Below are 15,008 nucleotides of genomic sequence, written 5' to 3'. Positions count from 1 at the left end.
GCTTACTCAGAACCATTTAATTATTTTCAAATGCAAAGAAGTCTATATCATTATTATTATTATATCATCATTATTATGCTAAAAATGCTTTAGTTGGAATTTCTTCTTACCTGCAGCTCCCTGGGGAGGCTCATCTGTTCGTGCAGCTGAAGAGTTAACTCCATCCTGGTTGTTGTCAGGATCAGCCATCTTCTCCTGTCGGCGAGCTTCAGCTGCTCCTCTTTTGCCCAGGCCAGAGCCTCGCCGACTAAAGGTTCAAAAAACAAACTTTCAGACCTTATGAACTATGACAAGGGATTCATTAGTCTACTCAAGACTGTGTAACATCTATGCAGATCACTGCCACAACACTAAACAAACTAATAATTTGTTTAAGAATCAATCGTCACAAAATTATCCAACCCTTCTTTGCCCTCCTTGGCCCACACCCTGCAGTGATCTGTTTACACTAATGGATTACAGCCGGGTCCTTACATTATACTCTTCAAGACAAGGCAGTCTACACTAAAATACAACAGTAAAAATGAGTAAGATTAAAGTGACTGTTAGTTACAAATCATGTACACATTTGAGAAGCCCAATAATAAGAGTAACCATCTTTAAAGGAAGTTCTTAAGAGGACTCTGATGCTCAACATGGTTTTCAGTGCCAGAATAAGTTTGAGGGGATGAGCCTATTTAAATCTGCTGTTTTAAACACTACTGTCATCATCACTACAAATACATATGCCTACAAAGTAAACAGTCAAATTGAAATGCCCACTTGACAACAGAACCGAGGTTTCAGAAGTGGGTTTTTTTTATGGTGTGAAAGAGGGAAAAAAAAGTATTGCTGGAACTACTAAACACAGTCTAGGCATAAGAACAAAAATAAAACTTGTTCAGGCTTCCTAGGTCTAGTTCCAGAATCTATACAGTCACAAAAGTTTTTTGCACCACAGGACACATTAACTCTCCCCTCCCACTTAATCTACCAGCTGTTTAAAATAACTAATTCAGGGCTAATTTTCCTCTGCATTAGGAAGTATACTAAGCACTTAAATGTAGTATTGTTCAGACGAAGCTGCTGACAAGCTGAGTCAGCTTAACAGTGCACACTATTAAAACAGACTGCTATGTGGTACCATGAAGTCTTGTTTTTCAAAACAAGCATCTATTTTACTAGTCATGATGGACAATAGCTCAGCACTCTCTCTCATTCTCTGTGTTAAGTATCTTTTTTAAAAAAACCTCCCTAAGGACAGGATTACTTAAGTTTGTGACACTGACTTTGGGTGTTTCTTTCCCTCCACCTCCAGAGATGAGGGACATACTGGAAGTCTGCTGGTGACCAATCCTTTGTTGTATCCATGACACTGGTGTACAGAGCCATCAAAGCTACAGCTACTTTTACAACAGCCAAGCAGGAGACAGACAAGGCCAGTTTTCATGCATGCAAGTGACATCAGCATCAATTCACTGCAGAAATTGGTTTGCTGAAGTTGTACCTGGTGCTAGCACAGGAGCCCGTGGTCTTTTGCCGTGTGCTCCGCCGCAAACTGGGGAGCTCAGCAGGTGGTGATTCACTGCGCTTCTTCGTAGATTTTCTTAGACCTATGCAATATGTAAAGAATTGAGAGGAAATCAGTCTTTAAATACACAGCAGTTCTACAAAGAAATTCTCCTGTACGGGAAACCTCCACGCAGAAGAAAAGCTTCTACATAAGAACCACACTAAGCCCACCTCAGCTTTTAGTCACCTGACACTGAACTGCTAGACCAGTCAAAGAAAAGTTCAGGCATTTACTTTTACTTATTATTTTAAGCTAAGTAACACTAAACTCCAAGTTGTTACGCAGGTACCTTTTCCTAAAATACATACTATGGTTACAAAAGAGCTTCTAAGTCTTTCTTATGCTAAAAAGGTAACAAATTATGGGATACAAGTTTATTATTTCCACATGTTGATGTCCAAACACAAGAAGATGCTTTAGTCTTAAAAATGAAAAGAAATTACACTTTGGGGAGGGAGGGCAGTGGTGGTTGTGATCTCAATTTTTGGTCACTTTTATTCACATTACTCTGGCTTTAAAATAACTGTATTAAATCAAAACCACGCTCCCCTCCTGGAGTCAAGCACTGCCAGTGCTGAGGTCTATCGTGTATTATTTGCGTTCCTATTTCAACTACACCCCTCCAGCCCCTCTGTCATGAGGCCTCCTTTGATGAAAATAATCAAGCATATCCTCAAGGCTTTGGAAATGGAGTTCAAGTTTTTAATTTACAAGTATTTGCACTGTTGAAAATGACCCAGTTGATACTAATTTGCTCTGGGTTACAAAGCCATTGTTCTGATGACATCCCACCACAGAGCCAGGTAAATCTTAAGCACACAAAAAAAACCCCACGTGACACAACATTCTCAGCAAGCTTATTATCAGGTTGAAATATCCCATAGCAGCTTCCAAACTGGAAAACTGATAATTTAAATGTCAAAATTAAAAATCTTTATCAGGTTCAATTTGACACTGCAGTGCTCCTCTTACCTCTACAATAAGTCAATAAAATGAAAGAGAAATTTATAACATTAAGTTCAGACATACTATTACTAGAAGAGATGTAAATAATTTTGAAGAGATGAGGAGGTTAGATCACTGCTCCCCCCTCTGGCAACAAAGCAGAAATAAAACACCTTTAAACATGCAATGCGTTTGAGTTCAGTACTTATCAAACTGGCTCCTGTCTACTTCCTTAATCCTAAAACATCCTAGGAATGCAAAGTTGTGGTACTGAGGGATGTAATAACTATGCAGCCTCTGACTGGATATTTAACAGAAAAGGTAAACTGATCTGAAAAGCTACTACTGACCTGGCCAACAATGTGTCCTTTCAAACACTACAGTGCATCTGACTGGGAACACAATCTGTGTGCAGGTAAGTTCCATGCAGATGAATGTTAACCTGATATTCACAGATTTACCACACACTTGGCTTACCAACCCAAGAAATATGGTAACCTTAAGAACACAACAGGGTATTGTATTTAAAAGCCACCAAGCACTGAACTGAAGCAGGCCAGCCACTTGAATTTTCAGATGGTCTGTACATATAGAACAAAATATGTAGCTTTTTCAAGTGTTCAAGAAGCAGTGGCATGCTTACTACATAAGCTTTGAAACCAAAAATAAGTTGAAGTTGCTACAGTAGAAATACACAATTACACCAACACTAGGTACATATAGTGAGATACTTGTGAGGGGTGACAAGAGAAAGAAAAGTGTCATAGAGATACAAGACAAAAATCACTTGAAACAGTTGCAGCAGGATCCCATGTCGTAGCTAAGTTTCTCAAGTAGTAGAAGTCCAAAGGTACAGCAGAACTTCCCTCAAAGCTGGTTGTATTTCACACCAGAGAATGCATGCTTTAACTGGCTCTAGGTATAGCACTGTAGTACTCCACAGGCAAAACATGTTTACCCCTCTGGGTTCAGAGGTATGCTTTTCCATATGTAACATATGGAACACATGGAAAAGTAGGCTACTCAAACCCTGTAACTCTACGGTAAAATTCTAAGTGAAATGTACCTTTGCTTTACATTTAGAAGAATAAATCAATCATCTTGTTACAGTAGAGTTCACTGGGAAAAAATTCACATTTTCATCCTTTATGGTAGCTCACCATTTATTACTGCAAATTTGTGGGTCATCATTTCCAAGCAGTCAGACCTTAACACCAGGTACCTTATTAGCTTAGTAACAGGCCACCAATGACACACCACACATTCACTGTAAGTGACATAAGATTGACTTAATGGATCAGAACAGGATTTCTGCTAAGGGCAAAGGTTTCACAAAGCAGCAGAGCTAGCTTAACAACTTACTGTTTTTTAACAGTATGGCACACTCACTCATGTCTTATTGTCCCCAAATCAGTCCCAAGATGTACAAAGTGCACACCTGACACACATTTTCTTCTTTTAGTATTCTGCCAGTTTGGCAAGCTGAGCTTGCTTTACAAGGGTCGGATGAGCAGACACCATAGTAGAGCAAAGAAGCTATAAAATGGGTTGTCCCTTTTCACTAAGAGACATTAAATTAGCTGAGCCATCTCTTTAAACTGAATTACCTCAATAATTACCTCAGTTGTAGAGAAGGTAGTTACCTGGTTACCATTTGGTGGGTGAGCTGCAGAATACACCCCAGCCTGAGCTCTTGGAAGAGTTGAGCGCATTTTCTCTTGCTGCTCAAGAATGTTCTACTTGTCAGATCTCTGTGCACGTTTCTTTTCCCAAGTCTTTAGTTCTCTATGTCTGATGCATCTACCAGGGCACATTTGAGCTTCATCCTCCCCCTATTAATTTCTAAGGCTACAAAGGAAGCAAAGAAAGACGTTCCAGATCGTCTCTCCCTGCTGTTCATTGCCATTCTCTGCCCTTAAAGTTCATTGTTTACAAAGGCTTCTTAAGTCAATCTTACCACCTGCATCTTTTGTGAATTCTCTGAGTCTTCCCAACACCAAAACTTCAAGACTTAATTTCTTCAGACTAAACCTTCTTCATTTCACTTGCACTGTCATCAGAATTTGGGATGGCCAACACAGCCTCCCAACTGAAAGTTAGTCCTGCGTCTAGAGGACTTGCAGGAGGCTAAAAGTTGCAAGTCTTCACTGGCAAATAGGGCACAATCAGCATTAAGAGAAATGAGATATGCCCTGTGACTGCCTGATGAAGGAAAGCATCAGTCATATTACCACAGACAGCAAGGGATTTCAGAGGAATAGATTTATGTTCATCTCCTGAAGTTATTTATTCAGCACTATTTCTGTATTATATAGAGCCATGTATCAATAAGTCATCTCTTCTCCAGGCTAAACAGGTGCAGCTCTCTCAGCCTTTCCTCATGAGATGCTTCAGTCTTCTAACCATCTTCATAGCCCTCCACTGAACCTTTCCCAGTAGTTCCTTGTCTTTCTTGAACTGGGGAGCCCAGAACTGGACACGGCACTCCAAGTGAGGCCTCATGAAGGCAGAGTAGAGGGGCAGGATCACCTCTCTTGATGTGCTGACAATGCTCTTCCTAATGCACCCCCGGACACCACGGGCCTTCTTGGCCACAACGGCACAACACCGCCAGCTCATGGACAGCTTGTCCACCAGGACCCCCAGCTCCTTCTCCACAGAGCTGCTTTCCAGTAGATCAGCCCCCAACATGCACTGGTGCCTGGGGTTGTATCTCCCCAGGTGCAGGATCCTACACTTGCCTTTGCTGAACTTCAGCTGGTTTCTCTCCATCCAACTCTCCAGTTTTCACTGAATGGCAGCACAGCCTTCTGCTGTGTCAGCCACTCCTCTCTCTTTTGTATCTTCTCCAAACTTGCTGAGGGTGCATTCTGACACTTCATCCAGGTCACTGATAAACAAGTAGAACAGGACTGGACCCTGTACTGATCCCTGTGGAATGCTGTGAGCTACAGGCCTCCAACTGGACATGGTGTAGTGATCACAACCCTCTGAACTCTGCCATTCAGTCAGTTCTCAGTCCAGTTCACTGTCTCTCATCTTACCCACTCTTCCTGTGCTACCTATGAAGATGTTATGGGAGGCAGTGTCCAAAGCCTTGCTGAAGTCAAGGCAGACAACATCCACTGCTCTCCCCTCATCTACCCAGCCATCATAGAAGACTATCAGACTGGTCAAGCATTATTTCCCCTTGGTGATTACTACGATAAGCTTTTCCTTTATATGCTTAGAGATGACATGCAGCATGAGCTGTTCCATCATCTTTCCAGGGACAGAGGTGAGGGTGACCAGCCTATGGTTTTCCTGGGTCCTCCTTCTTGCCCTTATTGAAGACTGAAGTGACATCAGCTTTCCTCCAGTCCTCAGGCACCTCTGCTGTTCTCTGTGATCTTTCAAAGATGGAGAGTGGCTTAGCAGTAACATCTGCCTGCTCCCTCAGCACCTGTAGGTACATCCCACCAGGGCCCATGGAGGATTTGTGGGTGTCAAGTTCACCTAAGTGATCTCTAACCCAATTCCCTCAGCCAAGGAAAAGCCAAGGAGATCTGTTTTAGTAAAAGTTATGAACAGACATGGACTTTCAATAAATGAAAAGAAAATTACATTTAAGCAGTTCACATTCAATACCTGCCAAAACTTCAAAACTAAGAGGCACATATTGCTTGTGCCCTGACATCATCCTATTTGCATGCCAAACACTCATGTTTATGAGTCAGAAGGAAAATAGACTCAAACAGGCTAAACCTGAAATAGCGCAGCCTAACAGAAATCAAACTAGAAAAATCTTAACAACTTCACATTTAAGTCTGTTTCCTGGTCAGCACTTTTTTTAAAGACATATTTTGTTGTGTGAAAGAAACAAGTTCTGAATGCAGCTGTACTGGGATCACTTGAGTCAGTGTATCACCCAAGTCAAAACAAAGTTAGTCAAACTTTCACAGTTCATAACCCAGAAAACCCTTTATTTGCAGTTCAGAAAGGTAATCAGGAGAGATTTACTGGTTAAGATTGGAAGTTTAGATTTAAGATTGGCTCCTGTGCTGGTCTGCTCTCCTCACTGAGATAGGGTGAAGGAGCTGTGGCAGTGGAAGGTAAGACAGCCTCCTGTCATTCTAATATTCCATTATTACCCTCCCTCAGGACCAACCCAGACACCCTCAGCTCTTGATTATGGTCCCACACAGCCCATCACCACAATTACAGCAATTATCTCCAAGCCAGCCATCTTACTTCCTCAATCCCAAGTCCACAACCCCAAGGCTTCAACCATCACCCAAGCCAGCACTGTCACCCACAATCCCAAATAAACTAATTCAGAGCTATTTTCAGACTCTTTTCTCCTCACCTCTGTCAAATCCCTCAAAGTCAGGAGTTCTACACCATTCACACTCTGTGTTTATGTTCATGAGCTTTTCAGTGTATCCCAACAATCCCTCTAGCCCCCCAGATCTGACAGCATTAGGTAGAGATTTCTCAGTCAGGGACAGCTACCCTATGTTACCCTGCACTCAGCACTGTCCCAGCCACAGTTTCCAGCTTCCTCCTACTTAAGGGCCACAAGACACTACACAAAGGACAGCAAAGATTTCCCTAATAATGGAAACATAATTACTGTTTTTATATTGTTACATAATCAGGAAGATGACCCAATTTGCAATATTTAAAAAGCCCCTACAACATATACGGATTGAAAGGGATGTGAAAATAGTCAAATCAAGAGAGCAAAATGAGAAACTTGTTTTCTTCCTCTTTTGCCCCCCCCATGAAGAAATATTCAGCTACTCAAATAGATGCGAAAAACTTTAGTCTAGCCTGTTTTTATTATTCCAACATATTGCATAGCTGTTATTCAGTGATGTCACTGCTCAGTTACAGAGAATGCTGTGTAGCTAACACTCTGAAAGTCACCTTGGCTGGATTTAAAACCTATTAATTATCCAGTGAGGACTGGACAAGAAACCTCAGGGTATTCTCCTCCACCATGTGAAAACCTTCTGCAAAGATGGCAACCATGTTCCTCCTCGTTCTTGTCTTCAGCAGAGTAAGCCAGATCAGCTCTTCTTGTTTTTCCCTTAAAGATCACAACATCTAATAATACTTCCTGTACTTCCTGAACTGCAACACCCAGAAGGGAACAGCATTGCATTTATATAGCCATGGCTGACTGGATGGGGCTCTGAGCAACCTGGAAGGTGGCCTTGCTGTGGCAGGGGGGTTGGAATGAGATGACCTTTAAGATCCCTTCAACCCAAACCACTCTATGACTTTATGTTAGCCTGAATAATCTCCCCTCTCCTCCCACTTTTCATTCTAGAATGTTTGGCTTTTTGCTTATCTCCCACTAGTTCTATAAGTCCTAGTTCCATCTTCTTCAAGCATGTGTTTCATAGTATACACCTATACAAGCCTACTGAGTTTAAGCTTTCAGTTTCTACACAGGATTACTATGACTTCTAAGGACATGTTTCCAGGCAGACAGTGTACACCCCAATTTCATCAAGATCACTGTTTGCCTTACTGCTTTAGAAAGCTTTAGGGTGTTAATATTTGTGCCAGACATCATCTGCTTCTGCTCCCTTATCCTCTAAGGCTACTGGCCTGCTACAGAAAATAAATTTGAACTTATCCAGTCTTTCTTAAAAACCAACCCATGGTTATTGTCTTCATATTTTCATGACACTTCTCAGCATTATCCAAAATGTGTATTTTGTTAAAATACTTCAAATTCGTCCCAATATTTTGAAGCTGTCACACAAGCTTGTTTTTAAAAAAGGGCTAAGCTAACAATCTTTACTATTGCTTCCAAGATCATTTCAACCTGTTGTCAAAGAGCACTATTTGAAAGACTGAGACTATCTGAAAGTATCATAGTTTAACACTTTTAAGTTGAGCTCTCTTACTCTTAGTGATATTCAGTGATTAATTATATTTATTGGAATAAGTTTTGCTGTAATCTATGGTAAAATAAAGAGGCATTAGACATTTTAGACTTCCGAGTATCACCTGTTAGCACTTTTCCCCTACCTCAAAGTAGGATGCCCTCTACATAAAATAACCTGATCCTCTACTGCTTCTAGAAACATCTCTCACTGTGCTTTGTGCCCCTTACCGGTGACATTTTATACTTACACACACACCTCTACAATCCACAACAACTTGGTTTTGTCACACAGGACTTGAACATTTTAGTTGAACTGAAGTTTAGCTTTTTCCAAAAGATAACTTTAGCTCTTTCATGACCTGAAAGTTAAGCCAAACTGGCTTTCTCAGTACAGCCTTTGTGGAGACAGTTTAGGCTCATTCTCAACACTGTTTTTCAAGCTCCTGAACACACACCCCACCCCACCCCTTACACTGTGCTATTTCCCCCTTCCCCTTTTCACTCTTTGCTGAAGTTTTGTAACTTATCACATGAATTACTCTCTGCCTTCACCTTCTTGTTGTTCACTTGTTGGAGGCAAATTCTCTCTTGTCCCTATCGCTTTTTTTTCCATTTCTAAAAAGCTGTCTGTAGCCTGACTTCGCCAAGAACTTGTTGGTTGTTCCTGTTGTTGCCTGACTCCTCCTCACTTCCCCCTCATTCCACCCTGTGCAAATTCAGAGTTTTGATTCTGGAATTCATCACCCAGTAAATTCTTGAACCAGGAAGCAGGTAGAAAAAAACCCCAAACTTTGCTGTAAAGCAAGTAAGTCCTCTCCACTTCCCCAATGCCATTCTTCACCCCTTAGGTTAGGTCATTCCAGAACCAATACTCCAGTCATGCAAGTTATCCAAAACATACCTGTTAGATTTAATTGACCCATGTTGATTATACAGGAAGACAATCAGTTGCTGTTGTTTATTCCACCTATTTCCTGCATTAGTATTAGCTACAGATGTGCCCCAGCTGGGACAGGTACTTGTGACCATGCACAACAGTCCACAGGTTCATGCACACAATTCCTTTGTAAAGGAACTTTGTAAGCAAGCTTAGGAATCCAACTTCTTACATTTTAGAGAATACATGCTGTAAATAAATCATTCAGCACACGAAGGCAGCATAATGCATTTAAAAAAAAAATTGCTCAAGACAGCAGAGCTACAAGCATATCTATAGCAAGCAGGTGTTCTGCTTGGAAACAGCCTGTATTTGTTAGAGACCATGTCCAACAATGGCACCTGCTATTCAAATCCAGCACCAAAAAGAAGACATACTTTGTGAGAACCTAAAAGATAAAGTGACTAACATCCCCAGCACTAGGTACACCAGGCTTACAAGATTACTGTTCTTAAAGTAACATCAGAGAGTCTCACAGCAATGAAAAATTAGGAAGGCAGGTTTGAAAGAAGAAACCACATACAATGTACTTGTTTTCCAGCAGTTATCGTTCCCACTTTGGGACAGAAGGCTTAAGAAAACGAGGAAAAAAAAATCTGACAAGAAGAATATAATCAAGAGTGTTTTATAACGTATATGTCCCCATCACAACATTCAATTATTTGGCATATATTTTATTTTTAAAATCAATTTGAAAGACAGAGAAGCAACTTAAATTTACAGAATGCTGACTGCACTAAAATCATCTGCTTTAGCTGTAAATTGTTTCAGTCACAGTGTTACTTAAAAACTCAGCAGAACACACTAAAAGTTACTAGGAAGATCCCAAGAAGCTTGAAAACAGAAGTATTTTTTTAGAAGACTTGATTTTAAAACACATGTGCTTATTCTTCCACAAAAGAACAACTTACTTGCTAGCTTAGCCTGTAGTCCTGAAGGTCCAGGTTTTGATGTCTCCGACTTGGAAGAGCCTGGTAGAGACAGTTTTGTTTTGGGCAGACTGACTTTGGGGCTGAATCGAGCAGCCCAGTCAAACTTTGAAGAGCCACCTGTTTTACTCGGTTCTTTGTCCCTGCTACTCCTTCTGGGACTGGGGCTAGATGCAGAACGGGAACGTCTAGCCTTACTCTGGTCCTTTCCCTGTTTCACTCTGGCACCCTGAGGAACAGCAGAAGAAGCAGAGGCAACAGCAGAAGAGGAGGAGGAGGTGGAAGCTGAAGAAGAAGAATCGGTGATGGTGTTACACCCAGCTTTGGCTGAGGTCACCGATTTTGAAGCCAGCTTGGAGACTTTTGCTGACTTCTCTTCAGCGCCAGTTGATTCAACTGATGACCCACTCTTTATACAAGACAGATTCTCTGTCCTTTTCCTTTTCTGACTTCGGGAGCTACCAGCAGCTCCACCCTTTCTGGTGTGAGCCTTGCTTGTTGATGGCAATTGTGTAGACTTGGGCTGTTCTTGGTCTGAGTGTCTTCTCTTAGACTTAGTATGTGGCTTGTTGGTTTCCGAGGAAGTTTCAGTGTGTTGAAGTGCTTTGGGTTTTTTAGCAGAGCTGGGAGAATTGGTCCTCCTGTAATCTGGACTAGCACTGCGTTTAACTCCTCGAGAATTGTCTTTCTTAGGCACTTGCCCCGTTTTTTGCTTTTCTGAAGTATTGACTCTCTCTGGATCTTCTTGTTGTGGTATTAAAACAGCAGATGAACTACAGCCTCTGTAGAAGTAAGCAGGAACAGCATTAGTGCTGAACTCAGGAAACCTCACAGTTTTGCATGATAAATGTCATCATTCTCTAATAAAGGAAACTGCACGTAAGAAACTGTTGATTAGGTTAACATTGAAACAAACAAAAACAATGCCACAACATGCTTGTATGAGAACAATCATATTGCACATACTTGCTAGCATAAAAACTAAACAAATTGCAAAATAAAAGCACAGTACACTGCCTTCTAAAGAGGAAGTTATAACTTGAATTGATTTTACTTTTTTATGTATATTGGTACAAACTGATTTAAAAAAACAAACAAAAAAAAAATCAAGCCATGAAGGTGTTATCTGAATGTTTGAGAATGTAAGTTCCACAAGAGAGTAAGGAGTGTTCAGTAATGCATAACTAGTCATAACTGGATTCTAGTTCAAGAAAGGCTCTTAATGAAAGGATAGTTTCTCATCAATCTCGAAATTGAGGTAGTGAATCACACACAGAAATGGCAAAATTCTCTTCTACATGATAGAAAACTGTTCCAGTGTGTAAACAGCAGAAGCATATGAAGAGCAGACAAAGCAATACCAAGATGATTACTCTGAACACAGGCATACTTTAGATTATTGCATGTTTCAATTCATATTGGACATTGCTCCAAACTCCTTGGGCAATCTTCCCCCAACATGAAGCAGAAGAATGGGAGAAAGACCTTGCAAGTATTCCAGGACTAGTTATGCAGAAATCGTTTCCTCCCCATCACTGATGGAATGCTCTTAGTTGGTGAATTAGAAAAACAAAACAGAAACAGAATTTGAAACACTGAAATACATCCAGTGAATGCAACACCTAGATTAGTTCAAATCTATTAGTCATACGTTGTGTAAGAACTCTGTATAACTCAACACATTATACACAGTTGTGAAGTGCAGATAACACTGGTTAACATATGAATATGAAGCACAATTACCTTTTAGAAAAGTGTCCCTTGGACTGCTCAGAAGTAGTATTAGACTGCACTTTGGGTGTCTTTGAAATAGATTTTCTACTCTCAGGAGGGCTATGTGCCTTATGTTTTGCCTGCCCTAAATGTGACCTGTCAGCAGAAAGTCAAAACAGAAAGCTATCAGGATTCCAAGATACAGATACAGACCTGTAGGTGGAATTATTGTTTATTTTTGGGCCATTTACAAATATTCATTTACAGCTACAAACCTTTCCATATCAGCTCCCAATATTAAAGCAGCATTTCAAAAGAATCACCTGTTGCAGTTACAAATCACTACCAGTAACTGTTTTGTAAGGCACACAATTATTTAGTCATTTAAAATGAATAAAACATCATCTAACTCCTGAGCTGTGCAGATAAATTCAAATTTTTCTGATCTGCAAGATTACTGAATTATTCACTTAAGCATTAAGCTAGCACAGTAAGGCACATGACTAGAGCACCTGTCAAAGATCTCTTCTCAAAAATAGATATATACTCATCTACCTCGAGATTCCATGCATTAAGTCTTTATACAGTTATGAGTTTGTATCTTTGTTCTTCAGTTTAAAAAAAATCAAGTGCTCAGAATAGGAATGCAGCCAGTTTCACTTGGTAGGAAATCTCAACCCTACCAGTTATTTTCTGGCTGCAGATCCACCAGTTCAGAGGATTGAGAGCTGTGTGGTAACAGCTGAGGAATGAAGAGGAAAGAAGAATGAAGAAACACATGCTACCAATGAAGGCAGTCAGATGAGACAGGAAACCTGTGATGTCAGAGATAGGAATGAGTTTCACACAGATAAGCTACAAGAGGCCTTCCAAGCAGCCTTCAGCTGCATGCAAAAATTGTATGAGCTCTGACTGAAGGACAAAGATAATACTATACCATGGATAAAATTTAAGACTTAAGTTACATCTTCACATATTCCACATTTAGCTTCAAAACCACTTGGAATTACCACCTGCAAGACTCAGAAAAGAGCTCATCAGCATTTAGAACAGGACAGTATAAATAATTGCTGAGGCAAGGGACATCTCACTTGCACTTCCCTGGATAGAACACACTTTTGACTCAGCTACCACCAGGAAAACTCCACTGCACATTTCATAGCTACAGAGAACCATCAAGCACCACCAACCCTTATTAAACCTCAAACTAGTCTAGTATTAACGCTGAAAGAAGTTCAAAGTTTCAAAGTTGAAGAACTCTTGATTATATGTTTATATGTTATTAACCTCAGCTATCTACTCCTTTGAGTTGAGCTCTGCAAACATCTGAATGCTAAGGTGTAAGGGGAGGAACACTGACTTCCAATTTAAATGTCCTGCTTCAACCCATGACCCCAAACATCACAAAATTTAGGCCAACAGACTAAGTGGCAGTAGTAGAGTTCCACAAGCTTTCAAACAGTTTTTTCCAACCAAATGCCAGAAATCCAGTAGCGAAAGCAAAGCTAATTTTACTACTGACCAGAAAGCTTCACTACCCTCTTCAGGACTTCAACAAAAACTTCAATGTCCATAGAAAACAAGTACCAAGTCCAACCACCCAGATGATAATAATATGCTCACCTTTCTAAGAGCATGACAGTCTGCAAAGATTAAATTAACAGCATCTTCTCCATACTCAAGAAGTAATTTGTTTTGATTTATCATACTATAAGAAGTAATTTTTACTATCAAAAGCAAGTGACACAAAATAGTTAGATCTCTAGGTCACAACAGCAAACTCCATCAAGGTAAACTTGGGAATGTTTCACCCAATCCTCAGTGTTTGGATTTTCCTTTTCCCAACAAAAGATTAAGGCGTGAAATTTAATTTTCCCCTTGAAGTGTTTTTATTATGGGAGTAACAGACGTTATTACATAATTTACACTTGGCAGGAATCTCATTTTTTATGTAAGCTAAACTGATCAGAGTTCACTTATTCTGAAGTGTATTTTAAAAGGTTATTTTCCCTTAAAGATTTTTGTTTTGCTTTAGATGTTCACAGAACATAATAATTGAAGATCTTTTCAACTAAAATATTGCTAAAGCAATACATGCAAAACATGCACTGAAGAGTTTCCACTCGTTTCAGGCTCCTCCCCTTTCACCTTTAAACCCTTTGGATTCTTACAAGTTTTACAAATACAGTTTCATAACAACATCCAATTTATGTGGACTACTAAAGCTACAACCATATCCTAGGGATGATGAATGCTGCCTCATGCAGAATACTCGCATTTGTTTTTTCTTCATCCATGAAACGATCAGTAAAAACACTGAGCAGAAAAGTTACTCTAGAAATGCAACAAATGGGGAGTTTAAAACTGATGGGATTTTTTTTTATTTCATTTTTAAAGACCTACTGTGCTTTCTCTTCTCCCTCTGAGTTTAATCACTCACCTTGCATGTGTTCCAAAGAAAAGGTACACAAGACAATAACAACTGTGCATGCAGTAGCATGTCAGTTAAAAGGAACATGACATTAATTACCCTTCTATAAGGTCTATACAATAGCAAGAAGCCTGACAACTTGGAGAGTCTGCAGGATTAAGGTAAAAGAACTTTAACCATACACCAACCAGCAAGCATCATAGTCCCAATTTATACTGAATTTGTGACAGCTTGTTTAAGGTCTCCTTAAAAAAGTTAACTTACATACAGTCTGTAAAGCTCAACACAGAGAGTGGTGGTTGGAGATCAACCAAGGGCCATGAAGGATCCATGAGCAGCTGGAAGGCCGATTCTTTTCAAGGTTGTAAACTACCTGTACTCTTGTCCATAATCCAAGGCTTTCCACTTGGAACTTACCATTACAAGCTCCTTAGTCTTTTCCATTAATGTATCATTCATTAAGAATCTTCATTTAAAGCAACATTCCAGCAACAAGTATTTTGAGAGCCTAAGTTCCTCATTAATGACGAAAAATGACAAGGTAAGTATTTATGAGCTTGTGTTTGTCCTTTTCCACTCTCAGGGGCAGGTCCAGAAAGACTGAGCTCTTGCTGCACCTT

The 15,008-nt window shown here is 40.1% G+C and overlaps 1 protein-coding gene across 6 annotated transcripts in view; it reads right to left on the bottom strand.

Moving 5' to 3' along the window:
* The window catches only part of TRIP12 (thyroid hormone receptor interactor 12), a 71,973-nt gene that overhangs the window by 32,498 nt on the left and 24,467 nt on the right, over positions 1-15,008 (bottom strand). For 4 of the 6 annotated variants that reach the window (XM_018074897.2, XM_018074900.2, XM_018074898.2 and 1 more), the window contains 4 exons: positions 11,988-12,113; positions 10,227-11,026; positions 1,487-1,592; positions 111-247 (listed from right to left, as the gene is read on the bottom strand). In XM_018074897.2, coding sequence (XP_017930386.1) covers positions 111-247; positions 1,487-1,592; positions 10,227-11,026; positions 11,988-12,113 — 1,169 coding nt within the window. The remainder of the gene's footprint in view (positions 1-110; positions 248-1,486; positions 1,593-10,226; positions 11,027-11,987; positions 12,114-15,008) is intronic. The other 2 variants (XM_018074901.2, XM_025895375.2) reach the window with 1 other exon arrangement.

Source organism: Manacus vitellinus, unplaced genomic scaffold (assembly GCF_001715985.3).
Source record: "Manacus vitellinus isolate BGI_N305 unplaced genomic scaffold, ASM171598v3 scaffold_29_pilon, whole genome shotgun sequence".
Classification (NCBI taxonomy): domain Eukaryota; kingdom Metazoa; phylum Chordata; class Aves; order Passeriformes; family Pipridae; genus Manacus; species Manacus vitellinus.
Note: the sequence above shows the minus strand (reverse complement) of the source record. Positions and strands in the feature narration are given on the sequence as shown.